Source organism: Hyperoodon ampullatus (genome assembly GCF_949752795.1).
Source record: "Hyperoodon ampullatus genome assembly, chromosome: 3".
Taxonomy (NCBI): domain Eukaryota; kingdom Metazoa; phylum Chordata; class Mammalia; order Artiodactyla; family Ziphiidae; genus Hyperoodon; species Hyperoodon ampullatus.
The window spans coordinates 30138836-30153642 of NC_136916.1; the positions used below are offsets into that span (position 1 = coordinate 30138836).

The 14807-nt window shown below is 50.8% G+C and overlaps 1 protein-coding gene across 3 annotated transcripts in view; it reads right to left on the reverse strand.

Annotated features, from left to right (window-relative positions):
* Positions 1 to 14807, reverse strand: part of PCSK6 (proprotein convertase subtilisin/kexin type 6) — a gene marked incomplete at both ends in the record, with an annotated part of 192995 nt that overhangs the window by 48009 nt on the left and 130179 nt on the right. For all 3 annotated transcript variants that reach the window (XM_079700188.1, XM_079700187.1, XM_079700186.1), the window contains 2 exons: positions 3200 to 3336; positions 7040 to 7228. In XM_079700188.1, the coding sequence (XP_079556314.1) occupies positions 3200 to 3336; positions 7040 to 7228 (326 nt within the window). The remainder of the gene's footprint in view (positions 1 to 3199; positions 3337 to 7039; positions 7229 to 14807) is intronic.

The following is a 14807-nucleotide window of genomic DNA, read 5'->3' on the forward strand; positions in this document are numbered from 1 at the left end:
GACAGAACCCCAGGGGGAGCGCTAGACGAGGAGGCCCGGGGTCTCCTAGGCGCCTGCCTGCTCCGCGCCCACCCAGCCCCACAGTAGGCTGACTGGAGCTGGGTCTGGAAGAGGAGTGGGGTCTGGACAGGCCAGAGAGCGCGGAGGAGCATCCAGGCCAGCAAGGCCCCTTCCAGGATGTGGACGTACCACACAGGCCACAGTCAGGAGAGCATCCAGCTCAGCTCCACGTCCCAGCCAAGGATGCTGAGGTCCAGAGAGGAGCCCTGACTTACTAAGTGCTGAGAAACATGAACACCCACCAGGCTCATCCCGCGCTTCCAACAGGCAGGCTGGCTGTGGCGTGTGGATGCACAGCCTTCACTGCTCCCCTGCACGAGTGGCCGGGGTGGTGCCGGCTGGCACGGGGACTCTGCCTCTGCCCGTGGCACAGGGGATGCAGCCTGCCTGACAAGCCGACCCTGGACCTTTAATAGGGCCAATGCACTCTGGGGCTTTTAAAGGACTAATTGAGGAGCGTCTAGTTTTAAAAGACGTCAATTTCAAGTGATTTAAAATGTTAAGTTTTTGTATTTTCAGAATTTGTTCCACTAATGTATTGCATAATAGTTATTATTTTAAAGGCAGCAAGAAAGTGATTTGGGGGGTGGGTAGGGGGACCTCGGAGACGACTTGATCACTTAAAGTCAATTTTTTTTGCATAAAGCAAGTCAACGTGCCTCTCTTCTCCCCGATGTAAAAAAAAAATCCGTGAAACTGTTTTACAGAGAATCAGAAAAGAACCAGGGCAGAGGAAGGGTTTAGGGTCATCAAAAAGAAGAGCATGTCTGCAGAGAAGGCCGCAGGGAACAGCCGATCAGAGAAAACAAACCTTGGGTAAAACTGTTCCACAGACAAGCCAGACTGGAGCACAGTCCCTGCACTCCACCAGGAACCCGACAGACGGACTTTGGTAGAGCTCAGCACCTTGGTGGTGACTACAGGACAAGACATCACAGTTACCTGCTTTTCCTTCCTGGTGTATGGACCCTGTCACCTAGATCAACGCCTGGCCAGTAGCAGGCATTTAATAAAGATCAGTTAAACAGACGATTAGCTAAGAGCTATGAAAGGGAGCAAAAATTACCAGAGAAGTAAACAATCTGAAAACATTTAAAAAACCATTCCATTTACAATAGCATCAAAAAGAATAAACTACTTAGGAACAAATATAACCAAGGAAGTAGACTGAAAACTATAAAATACTGCTAAAAGAAGCCCTAAATAAATGGAAAGACATCTGTGTCCACGGATGGGAAAACTTCATGATGTTAAGACAGCGATACTCTCCAAGTTGACCCACAGGTTCAGCAAAATCTCTATCAAAATTCCAACTACCTTTTTTCCAGAAATTAACAAGCTGATCCTATAATTCATATGGAATTGCAAGGGACCCCGAATAGCCAAACCAATTTTGAAAAAGAAGAAGTCAGAGGACCCACATATCCCTGATCTCAAAACTTACTACAAACCTTCAGTAATCAAAACAGTGTGTTACTGACATAGGGAGAGACCTATGGACCAGTGGAATAGAGTTGGGAGTCCAGAAACAAGCTTATACATTTATGGCCAATTGATTTTAGACGAGGTGTCAAAACCATTCACTGGGGAAAGAATAGTCTTTTCAAAAAATGGTGCTGGGACAACTGGACAGCCATGTGCAAATGAATGAATTTGGACTATTACCTCACGCTACATACAAAAAGTAATTAAAAATGGATCCAAGTCCTAAACGTACAGAGCTAAAACTATAAAACTCTTAGAAGAAAACATAGGTTTTGGGACTTCCCCGGTGGTGCAGAGGTTAGGAATCTGCCTGCCAATGCAGGGGACACGGGTTCGAGCCCTGGTCCGGGAAGATCCCCCATGCTGCGGAGCAACTAAGCCCGTGTGCCACAACTACGGATGCTGGAGTGCCTAGAGCCTATGCTCTGCGACAAAAGAAGCCACTGCAATGAGAAGCCCACACACCACAACAAAGAGTAGCCCCCACTCTCCGCAACTAGAGAAAGCCCATGCGCACCAACGAAGACCCAATGCAGCCAAAAATAAATAAATAATTTTAAAAAAACCCAAAACTTTTGTGCACCAAAGGGCACTATCAATAAAGTGAAAGAAAAACCCACATAATGGGAGAAAAAATTTGCAAATCATATTAACCGGTAAGGGTCTAGTATCCAGAATATTTAAAGAACTCTTACTCAACTCTTGCTGTATGATTATAACTCAATAATAAAAGACAAACAATCTAATTTAAAAGTGGGCAAAAGACTTGAATAGACATGTCTCCAAAGAAGATATAAAATGGCCAAGAAGCACATGAAAAGATGGTCAACATCACTAATCATAAGGGAAATGAAAATCAAAACCACAATGAGATACCACTTCTCATCCACTAGGATGGTTATAATTAAAAAAAAATGCTGGTAGAGAAATTAAAATCCTCATATCTTGCTGACAGAAATGTAAAATGGTCTGGCCACTGTGAAACAGTTCGGCAGTTCCCCAAAAAGTTAAACACAGTTACCATATGACCTAGCAATTACACTCCTAGGTATACAGCCAAAAGAACTGAAAACACATGTCCACACAGAAACTTGTACATGGATGTTCATAATAGCTATTAAGTAGAAACAACCCAGCTGTCCACCAACTGAGGAATGAATAAACAAAATGTGGGAGAGTATTTAGTCATACAAAGGAAAGAAGCACTGACACCTGCTACACTACGGACGAACCTTGAAAACATCAAGCTAAATGAAAGAAGCCAGTCACAAAAGGTCACGTGTTGTATGATTCCATTTTTATGAAACGTCCAGAAGAGGCAAATCCAGAAACAGAAAATAGGTGAGGAGTTGCTAAGGGCTGGGAGGAGGGGAATGGGGGTGACTGTTTAATGGGTACTGGGATTTCCCTCTGGCGTGATGACAAAGTGCTGGAATTAGATCGTGGTGACGGCTGCACAACACTGTGAATGCACTGAAAGCCATGGAATTGTACACTTAACAATTTAAGCAGTGACACTTATATTATGTAAATTTTACCTCCAAGAAAAAACAACAACAAAGAATGATCCAGGTACTGTAGTTGAATAAAAGTCTAGAGTTAACAAAAGGATTGAAATATAAAAGTTGCTGGGACTTTCCCAAGCCCCACTGACCTTGTTTCTCTGGGTTGCGGACCTGGGATGGCATGTCCTGGATTTCCAGGGTCCATTCCCCCTCGGCCTTCTCTCCCCAACAGTGCACGGTCATGAACTCCCAGTTTGTAAAGCCTTCGTTGGAATGATCCAGCAACCTGCAATCGGAAACGTGGGGTCAGAACACAGGGTCCCCGAAGGGATGGTGGCCGGGGTGACCAGCCCACCAAGGGCTCTCCTGCCTGGGAATTATGCCCAGGTGACTGCACAGCTGGCTGACGTGCCTCCCAGGGCAGAAGGGGCCTGGCCCGTGGCTGGCGTGAAGGTGCAGGAGACGCTGATGCCTTCAGGCCCTGGCTGTGCAGCACAGCCCTGCACGGCACCTTCACCTCCGTGGCCTCACTGGGTCTCCAAACACTCTGAAAGGAAGGCAGTCAGGCTGCACAGGTGGTGCCAGCATAAGGCAGGGGCTGGGTCAGCGGTGGGCTCCTCCCCCCACCCTAATTCGCAGACGAGAGGCCCCGGGAGTAGGGATCTGCTGCAGGTCCCCCCTCCAGTGACTGGCTGAGCTGGATGCCCTCAAGGGCATTTTGACTCCTGTCCTGGGTTCTCTCCATCACCAACGAACACCCCTAAGTTCCACCCCAGGAGGGATCCTACAGAGCCCGTGACCCCCAGTTCCTGGATGGAGGCTGGGCCACACCATCCTTACCCCAAAGCCACAAGGTCATCACAAAGGAGGCCTTTCTAAAATGCTGGTTTATGGAACAAAGGAATCTTTCACATTTGTCTGAGAGCCAGCTCTTGTGGTTCTTCTCCAGAAGATACAAGTAAGAAAAAATGAACAACCACTCAAACTTGTGGGAAAGATGTTGTCCCTTAATCTCCAGGGCTTAGCAGGTTTCCACAGCTGCATTTGGGGGAGAGAACGCAACAGGCCTGGTGGTTTTCCACTGCGGGCAGGAGGCACCCCTGGGCGCTCCTCCCATGGCCCGTGTCCCCTGCAGGTGCAAGAGCCCCCTTGGTCCTTCCAGACTGGAAGAAAGTCCTTCCTGTTGGAACTTCAGCCCCAGTCCATTTTCTCACACTTGGTTCAGGCAGAAACAGGGAGCAACTCATGGACACCCTCCCTCTCCAGCACCCAGGGCCCCTCAGTCTCTGTAGAAGGAACAATTCTGGACTCTTCCTTCACAGCCTAATTTTCTATCTCTATTTTGGAATAACAATTTTTTAATGTAGAGGCTCTTTACTGTTCATCAAAAATTCAGATATATGTTTCGTGTGATGTCAGATTCAATTCCCAGTTGGGGGTTCTCCAAACATCCATTGTACAAAAATGTTCATCAAGGAAATGTGCTTTGCGTGGAGAACAGTGCAGGGAGGGGAAAACCTCTACTTTCTTCTAAGAAACCACAAAGGTCAAGGCTGATCTTCACACACGATGCCAGACTGAATCTAGGGCACTGGGGACAGAACAAAGACAAGCTCTTTCAAGGGCTGAGGTACTTAAGATGTCAGCTTACTCGGAGCGAAAAACACCTGGAAACCCGAAAAAAGCTTCTGAATTAAGCAAGATGTGAAATAAAGTTAGAAGGTAATCGATCCTACACTTGATCTTAGCCAAAAGGCAGAGAAGCGACTGGATCCTAAAACACAAATTCTTGGTATAATCACACAAACTGCCTTGGAAAAAACCAAATTCCCAAGACTCAGATGACGGCCCAGTGGCTCCGGACGGGTTGAACATGCTTGATGGCGCTGGCTCAGTGTGACCCAGGGAGCGGGCAGCTGTGAACCAGGTGAGCTCAGCAGCGCCCGCTCTCTCATTCCAGGGGCTCCAACCCTGGGCCTGAGCAGAGGGATGGAAGTTAGGAAGGGATGAACACAGAGCCAGGTGCTGGAAGCTTTCTGCTGACGGGTAGGCAGGTGTAAGAAGGATGGGAGCACAGCCAGCCCCTGAGCCAGGGACCATGCCAGCCATTTCCACCTGTATCATCACATCCAGTTCTTGTAATACTCTTAACTGTGACGGAGGGGTCACAGGACGTTTCCAGAGTTGAGGAGCAGTGGTCAGCTCCCAGGTGCCCCACTGAGAGGTGAAGGAGCAGGTTGTGAGCTCAGGCCTCTGGGCTCTAGAGCCCACACCGGCCCTCCCTGGTCACTGCGGCCCCCACCCCAAGCCTCCCTGTGCTCAAGGTCAACGCAGGCCACCATTTGGGGTCTGCACCCAGCTCCTGCCTCAGATTCAAGGGTTGTCAACTTGGATGCCTCTAGGCATCTGGCCTGGAGCCAACGGGGTCCAGCGAGGTGACCTCAAGAGAGCCTGGGCACAAGCGGCCCACGCCCGGCCTCAGTGCTGGTGCAAGGACAGGGCCCTGGGGTGCTCTAGTGAGTATTTGCCCTGGAACATGAGCCCAGTATTGGACAGCTTCCAATTTTTCAAGAAACACTAGAAATTTGGACTTTTAAAGGAAATCTCTAAAAGTTCTGATTAATAATAACAACAACTCTGGTTGCAAAATAGCACAAAGCTGTAGCTTGCCAGCCGGCACCCTCAAAATACTCGTGCCCGTGGTGGTCTCCCACGTGCAGAGGGTGGCCCGGGCCTACCTTCAGAGGGGAGATGTCACCTGTCACTCTTGTGCTATGAGAGGGGAGCCCAGCAGGGGCCAAGCTGGGTGCCCAAGCCCTGGGAGCTGATGAAGCCAGGGTCTGGTCCCCGGGTGTGTCCAGAGCACTGAGGACAAGCCCAGGGCTGGGCCCACAGTCTCCTGCCACAGAGAGACCGGGCTGCTGGGGAGGCAGGGGGTGCCCAGGAGGACACAGCACACTCCCCCCTCTCTGATGGAGGCCGACCGCCTCTCTGTCATGCAGAGCAGCCGGGGACAGAGGGGCATCAAGAAAAAGGGCCTGGTCCTGTCTGGAGGCTGTCACTCACCCCCATTTCTGAATCCTGCAGCCCCAAGAAGGGCTGCAGCCCTGGGCAGGGGACCCAAACGAGGCCAGGGGGCCCAGGCGCAGCACGCAGGCAAGGGGGGCTGCGGTCCGGCGGGCAGGGCAGTCTCAGGGTGCATCCTGAGGGGTACAGGGCACGACTGCCAGTTCTGTTTTTCAAGAGAAGCGGGAAATGCTGATTTGTTCGTGACACCTTTTTTCTTCCTCTGCCTCGTAGCTGGAAGGAGCCGGAAAAGGAAGCCCAGGCCCCCCTAGCCTCCCCCGAGCTCCCAATACCCCTTCACTCTGATGACCCGCAAGTCACATAAACGCAGCAAAGTGCTTCTTCTTGTCTCGAAGTCTGTCGAAGAAATGACTCCACAGCCTTGCACAAACCGGGCACCACAAACTGTGCACCGGGCTCCAAGAGTTCAGAGCCTCCCTCTCGGAGCATCTGCTCCACGGGGACCGTCCTAGTGCATGGGCAAGACCTCCGCAGAGAGAAGCCTCCCAACACCTGTGCGTCTCCCTCAGCGCCTCCTGCCCGTGCAGGCTCTACCCCAGGACACAGAACAGTGCTCCTCTGACACGCGTTCTCACTTAAAATGCAGAATGAATACGATAAAAATGATCTCCAATGACCTCAGCAATGAAGTCATAGCCAGAATTCCATGCATTTCTCCACTAAGCAATGAAACCACCACAAACCTTTGTCACTACTTACTGCCTGAAATGGAGAGTTTCCCAGGGCGGTTTTGAAGGGCAGGTTGCAGGAGCCTATTTTTTCAGGTTTGTTGGGTCTATGTGTGAGTGTCTTCAAGAGGCAGAAACAGCTAGACCCCCAGTGTGCCGGGGGCCTTGCAGGGCCATGTGACCTTGAGGTGAGCCCGGCTCCCACCCCGGCCCCCCAGGCCAGCCTAGATTTACCTCTTTGCCAAAAGCTGAGACTTGGTCCCTGAGGGAGAAATCAAGTGGATCTGCAGGTCTCCTCGGCGTGGGTGGGAGATGGTGATGCGGGCCACCACGTGCTCCAGGTAGCCCACACGCTGGTCCGAGTGGTCGGCACAGGCGGTGGTCAGGGCGCTGGTCCTCAGCGTCTGCACCACGGGGATGCTCCTGGTGGAGGAGGGAGGGGCTTAGTACTTGGCACCTGAAGCCCTCAGTCGCGCATGAGGGGGACGGATCCAGGCCTCCCGGCCGCAGCCCCTTGGTCTCACACTCAGAAGTGCCTGTTGGGGTTACATCACCTGCCCAGAAGAGGTTTATCGTTCTGGAATTTGCTTAGAGACATTTAAAGAATGTCTTCTTGTGCAGACTTGGCTAACGTACCTACCCATGGAACCGCCCCCTCGGTGCCCTAACCCTTTGGCCAGCTCATCTCCTCAATGCCTGGGGTCTGCAAGGCTTTAAAACCCCAGCACTTCTGTCTCAAAGACTGGCCTTGAAGATATAAGTCGTGATGCTGAATGATAACAACAGCAAACATTTCCTGAGTTGGCTGCGTGCTGGATGTCAGCCCCTGTTGTGAGAATTCACAAGGACTGACCCTTTTGATTCAGAGAGAGATCGAGGACCAAGCCAAAGGTCACAGAGCTACTGAGAGAGAGAGCTGGGGTTTGAGGCTCTGAGTCCCCAGAGGTGCGCAGCTTGTGTGGACCCACACTCGTGTTCAAGAAACCAGGAAAGAGGAGATGGACAAGGGACCCAGGGCCAGACCTGGCCTCTTGTGCTGAATGCACTGGTCGAGGCCACAGTGACTGGACAGGAGATGGTCTGCTCAGGACCGTCTGCTTGAAGGCTGGGGGCCCCTTCCTCCCCTGCCCCGTGAAGGGGGTGGATGACAGTTCTCTGTACAAACTCAGGGGAGCTTTATCATCTGGGATGGATGAGGCACCAAGCCTCAGTCATTCAAGACTCAGTTCCACCAGGATTTTCTCACATGCTCCCCAGATGGAGCAGACAAGCCTGCACATGACGCTGCTGCAGAGCCCCAGCCAGGCCACCCTCTGAGTCTGCACCACCGTGGCTCACCCTAATGGTCTGTAAACTGAACAAAGGCCACCCTCCGCCCAGCAGCACAGGAATAATTCCCCACCGCTTGGCCAGCGCTCTGTTTATTATGGGGAGCGATTTTCCCATTATATTTTCCCATTATGCCCGACTTCCCTCTGGGGCGGTGCGGGGCTCACAGCGTGGGCTCAGCATCTCAGGAATTACGTCGCATGGCTTGACTAGGCCCGAGTCATAAAAAACAATCAAAACACTTATAAACAGTGACGTAATTCCCTCAGAGACTCTCTAAATATTTGAAAACATGATTTGCATACATCCTAAATTGATTTAGAGATGCTGATTTCTTCCATTGCCTTCTCCCAAGTTTCACTGTCTGTGTTTACAGGTCAGTGGGCCCCCCGCTGCGGGAGACGCAGTGCAGAACAGAAAGCTCTGGAGAGTTCCAGCCCCGCAGGGCACACATGTATCTCCAGGTAAATTATTCCCGGCCCTCTTGCACTAAGAAGGCAGCGTGGGTGCTGGGGGAGGGGACCCCTCTGTGTGAAGACTCACTAAACAACCCCATGCTCTCCTGGGCTGAAGAGCAAGATGGGGGTGAAACAGAAACAAAAGTCATAATGAAGTTTTAAACTCTGTACGTGCCCCCACTCCCAACCATTTGCCAATTAGGATGCGGAGCAATCACCCTGCTCTAGAAACAGACCTGGGATCCCAGCCAGGAAACCTTAATCCTAGGGATGAGGTGCAGGCATTCAGAGAATAGGGGCAGGAGAGAAAAAAAAGGGCAGCCCGACGCCCCTCAGGGCCGCCTCCCTGGGCCCAGCCCTGGTGTGGACATCTAGAGGAAAGCGCAGCTCAGGGCATGTGACATCCTCAACAAGGTTGTCAAAGCCTCTTGCAATCTGCTGTTTTTACTCCGGCTCAGGGACCCCAGCTGCCAGGCCCCTGAGGTCACAAAGGTTGGCCAGTCTGACGCACAGAAGCTGCAGGGTTTAGGTTAAACAATGCACAGAAACACAAACACAGATAAGTTGTACTTTCATCACCAAAACTGATTTAGAGAGATCTTAAAGCTCCCAAGATAACCGAAAATGTTCCTCTGCTACTAAACCCTGAAACTGTTGTCTGTGCACAAAGCCATCTTCCCAGGACCTAGGGGAACCGAGGAGTAAAAGGTCCTATAAGACCTCCCTCCAGACCCAGTGATATTCAAGCTCTGGGGGCTGCCCTCCTTAGAAGAGGGCTCTGGGGACAGAGACGTGGCACTTCCTGTTGAGCCACACGTCAGACTTAATTATGGACCTTCCAGATGTTCCTTCATCCTAAGGGCCCTCAGCAGCTCCCTTCTCCTGAGGGGGGAGGGCTACCAGCCCACAGGCTTCATAGTAACTTCCCGGTACCTCCACCCAGTATTCTCTAGTACATAATACCACCTAATTGCTTGTAAATGAGTAGAAACAAGTTCGCAGTTTACTAAGTTCAAGGCGCTTGCCAAATCACAACACTTAGAATCTTACGGCATCAGTGACAATCAGAGCCAGAGGCAGAAATGTTTTCTAATAAACCAAGTGGCTGGGAAAAGCAGGAGAAGGTGGGCCATGAGCAGAAGCTCTCTCCCTCCCCGCGTCTTTCTGCTCAAGCTGGGAAGCCACTACAGGTCAGCACACGCAGACCTCCTTTCACTGCACTTCGCTTAATTGCGTTCTGTACAAATTGAAGGTCTACAGCAACCCTGCGACAAGCAAGTCTGTCGGCGACACTTTTCCAAAAGCATTCGCTCACTTAGTGTCACGTTTTGGTAATTCTCACAATATTTCAAACACTTCAGTATTATTATTAAAAGTTCTGGTGGTCTGTGATGAGTGATCTTTGATGTTACTATTACAAAAAGATTATGACTCACTAAAGGCTCAGATCATGGTGAGCCTTTTTTGGCGATCAAGTATCTTCTATTAAGGTATGTACATTGTCTTTTTATACATAATGCTGTTGCACACTTAACAGACTACGGCACATTGGAAACGTAACTTTTATATGCACTGGGAAACCAAAAAATTCATGTGACTCGTTTTATTGCAGTGGTCTGGTACTGAACCAACAATATCCCCAAGGTCTGCCTGTATTCCTCACTCCCACCTTGAAGACCTCTCCCAGCTCAGCTGCAAGGCCAGACCTGTACCTTGGCCCCGAGCATCCCCAGGGTGATGCCACATTTCCACACACAGGGCTGGGGCCAAGCGGGCGGTGCTCAGTTCCTTCCCCGACAGTCCTGAGGTCACGTGGAGCTGGAGACCCAGCAGCACCAGAAAGCAGCAGTGTCCTTCCCCCTGTGGTATTCGGCATCTGTCTGGGGGAGAAGAGGCTGCTGCAGGGCCTAGGACCATGACAACGGAGGGTCATCCATGAAGGTCAACCAGGAAATCCCTGCACCGACCTTCTAAAGGGTCATGACTGGATGGAGAGGAGTTAATTGGCACAGACTTATTAGATTTAGGAAGGCAACATGGCCTGTGGGAGGGCCTGGGGCCATCTGTATGGGGACAGCAAGGAGGTTCTGAGTCACTTCTTGGGTCTATGTTCCAGGATGACCGTTTTTGGAAGGAGAGTCATGAGAGTCTGAGGCAGAGATTCTATGACTTTCTTACTCAGGTTAGTCCACATTTAGGATTTTCCTTAGATGAAATTACTTTTGATGATCAAACCATAGACGATCATTTAGGTTGCAAATAAAATTTAGCTTAAAAAAAAAGAAGAGGCTAATCCAGTATATTAATTTAGACAGGGCTGCCCATGATTAATTGGGCTATAAGGTGTTTTAAACACACAATGTTTAAATTTATGGCACATATTTCTCTTCTACGTGAAATGAAGGGGCTAAATTAGCTGACTTTAAACATTCCTTCCAATTCTAAGGTTCAATCTGATGGGGGTGGGGGGAGACAATGAAATTACAGTCAATCCTCATCATCATGAGTCCATATATGCAAATTCACTTACTCACTAAAATTTATTTATAACTTCAAATCAATACTTGTGGTGCTTTTGTGGTCATTTGCAGAGAGAGAGGCAAAATATGTGAACTGCCCAGTGTGTGTGTTCCCAGCTGAGGTCAAACAAGCTCATACTATAAACAAATGTCCTTCTTCTGGTCTACCGAGTGCCACGTTTTTCACATTTTTGTGCTTTCTGTTGGTGGTTTCACTGTTTAAAATGGCCCCAAGCACAGTGCTGCAGTGCTGGCTAGCATCCTAAGCACAGGAAGGCACTGATGTGGCTTGTGGAGAAAATCCATGTGTTGGTTCAGGCCTGAGTTACAGTGCCGCCGACCATGGCTCATTGTCAATGAGTCAACTATACACTTTAAAGTGTCTCTAGACAGAAACACATATAAAACAAGTTTCTGTATTGACCGGTTGACAAAAGTGTCGTGATCAGAGGCTCCCAGGAACGATGGTGCTGCATTCATGAAGTCAGCTTTTGTAGTGACGTCATAGAACACAACTACTGTGAACAATGAGAATCATGGTATCATTCAACTTCAACTGCTTGTCTTAGAAGTAGGGAGCGCTCACAATGTGGGGGAAACGGGTTTTTTTCTTTTTTTAGTTAATTATTTATTTATTTTTGGCTGCGTTGGGTCTTCGTTGTTGTGCGTGGGCCTTCTCTAGTTGTGGCGAGCAGGGGCTACATTTTGTTGCGGTGCGTGGACTTATCACTGAGGTGGCTAATCTTGTTGCAGGGTGCAGGCTCTAGGCCTGTGGGCTTCAGTAGTTGTGGCACGCAGGCTCAGCAGTTGTGGCGCACGGGCTTAGTTGCTCCGCGGCATGTGGGATCTTCGTGGACCAGGGCTCGAACCTGTGTCCTCTGCATTGGCAGGTGGATTCTTAACCACTGCGCCACCAGGGAAGCCTGGGGAAACAGGTTTGCATCAAAAAATAAGCTAAGGGGACTTCCCTGGTGGTCCAGTGATTAAGACTTCACCTTCTAATGCAAGGGGTGCAGGTTTGATCCCTGGTCAGGGAGCTAAGATGCCTTGCGGCCAAAAAACCAAAACATAAGACAGAAGCAGTATTGCAACAAACTCAATAAAGATGTTTAAAAAATGGTCCACATCAAAAAGTCTTAAAAAAAAATAAGCTAAGGAGGACAAGGGCTGCAGGAAAACAAACAGTTAACTGAAGGGATATGAGGAGACAGAACACAGGTCGAGGGGCTGGGTACGGTCACCCCCAGCGCAGGACTGCAGAGCACCCCTTGAGTTTCCTCAAGGCACCCAGGCCCATGTAGGATGCCATGATGGAGGAAGCCAGGAGCAGCGGCCTCATACAGTAGCAGGCAGGCACGGATCAGATGCCCTGGAGAGGGGCTGGGAGGGCAGGGAACCTGCACAGTACAGAGCAGGAAAGAGGGGCTTCTAGCTGCCTGAAGAGCCATGAGCCCCAGTTGTGTGCCACAGCCCCCCTGCAGAGCCCTGGAGTCGGGCTGGCATGGGTCCAGCCACACAGGTGCTCCGGGCCAGCCCAGCTGACCTGCTGCACGACAGACACCAGGGCCCGGCCCCTTGGGTGGTGGCAGCTGACTGAGACTGCAGGAGCCTGGAGGTAGTAGCCAAGGCCAAGGTGCCTTCCCGTCTCAGAGCTAGTGTGCCCCGCAGCTGGGATGCAGAGGGATGGAGGGAACGTGTCCTGGGGGACGTGGTTCCATCCTGCCTGAGCTCCTGGGATGCGCTCCTGCCCAGAGGGACACGTTTCCCTGTCTTCCCTCCTCAGTAGAATGACCAAGCCACCCTAGTGTGACCTTCAGAGAACGGTGTTCATTGGCATTCAGTGCAGGCGTCCTGGTGAGGACTGTGGCCACACCTGCCAGTTCTGCGTGAGGTCGTGTGGGTTCTGAGCCAGGGGCCTGGGTGTCCGTGGTCACAACGAAGAGCACTGACACCCCTCTACCCTCGCCCGCCCCTCGGCCCTAATGGGGCTGTCCTCCCCTGGGGTACATCCTGCTCAGGGAGACGGTCCCCACGGCCATGACCCGAGGAGTCACAGGGCCACCCTCTCTGCAGATCCTGCCCGGGACCCAGCCTGTGCTCAGACATGAGCATCGCACCCCCTGTGCCCTAGGGGACCACTCAGGCCCTGCTGGTGTCCCTCAGCTGGCCTGCTCCGTCCGGCGCCACCCCCCACCCTTGAGTCAGGCTCAGGCCAAGAGGAGCAGAAAGGTGAGCAGCACAGCAGGAGAGAGGCTGTGATGGGCGGGGGCTGGGGCTGCCATCACAGACCCGTCCGGGGAAGCTGTGCTCGTTCCCTTCTGAAGGAAGGCCATGTGGACACCCCTAGTCTGGATGCTGTGCATCTAGGGACTGGGGCTGGGGGATTTAGCCTGTCTCTGTCGGGATCCCCTGCCTGAGAGACAGTAAGAAGTCCATGGGGTCGTGGAGAAGGTCAGGGAGCCGCCAGGAGAGGCGGGTCTGCAGGGGTGGGCGCGGTGAGGAACGAGAGGGGCCAGGCCCCCCACGCCGAGGCGCTGCCAGATCTCCCTGGGCCGTCTCTTTACAGCCTGTCACCCACCCCACCCCGGAACAGCCCCCCGCTCCATGGAATAGGCTGTGGTGTCTGACCCACCTCTCAGGCACCCACGGGGAAAGCACAGCCTATGCTGCTTTCAGTGATGCTGAGTGTGGGTGCAGCAGGAGTGGAAATCCCTTGAACTCGCTGGGAACTTTTGCGATAGAGAACGGCTTGTTACGGGTCTTACAGATGACACCGGTGAAAATATGAGCTGAGCCCGAGTCTCTGTTGTGACTTTCAAACACACATGGAAGACATTCTTGCCTGGTCTTGGGCACAGATGGTTTTAAATCTCCTTAGAACTTTTGTCAATTACAGGAAGGTAAATAGGATCATGACCAGTGCCATCTGCCTGTGCAAAATTATTTGAAAGTCTGTGGGTGTCAGATAGAGAAGGATAAAATGAATACTTTTATAGCCTTTCTAAAAAAGTGAAAAAGAAAATCAAGCTTAGTATAATTCCCGTGAATGAAAAAGAGGCCCAAATTTTAAGTATCTTATTTGACTCGCAGGATTTTCTAGTTGGCACTTCCCTCGCATCTTTAAAAACCCAGGCTACAGCGAAACAGTTTATGACATCCATGTCTCCTAACTTCGTGCTGGAAGACAACCAGAGTCTTCCAAAGCAAAGAGGACTTATGTACTTGTCTTCAGCTTCAGCAGGTTTGGAAGATTACCATCTAGACAGCTTGTGGTTTAGTGTGGCTTGTCTTTTATTAAAGAACTCACCCACCACACAAAACATACTTCAAAACTAAAAGCTTTGAATATTTAGGTTTATCTATAGAGCAGACCATCTATTTCTAGATGTTCAAGAATTAACTGTGCACTAACCACATGCTGTTTACTTTTCTGGTACTTCATTAAACCAGACTGCATGTGATGTCATTTTATAACAACTCTGCTTGCAAATACGTAGGTGAATGTGACGGATGACAGTTATCAGGCCCTTACTGTGAGCCGGGCATTGTTCTGAGCACTCCGTGTGTATTCACTCATTCAAAACCCCCAACCAGGGTGTGAGGTTTGGGAGCTGTTTTAAATCCCCACGTCATAGATGAGGAAACTGAGGCTCAAAGGAGTTAAGAAGGATGTCAGTGCTCTTCATTCCTGCCCTG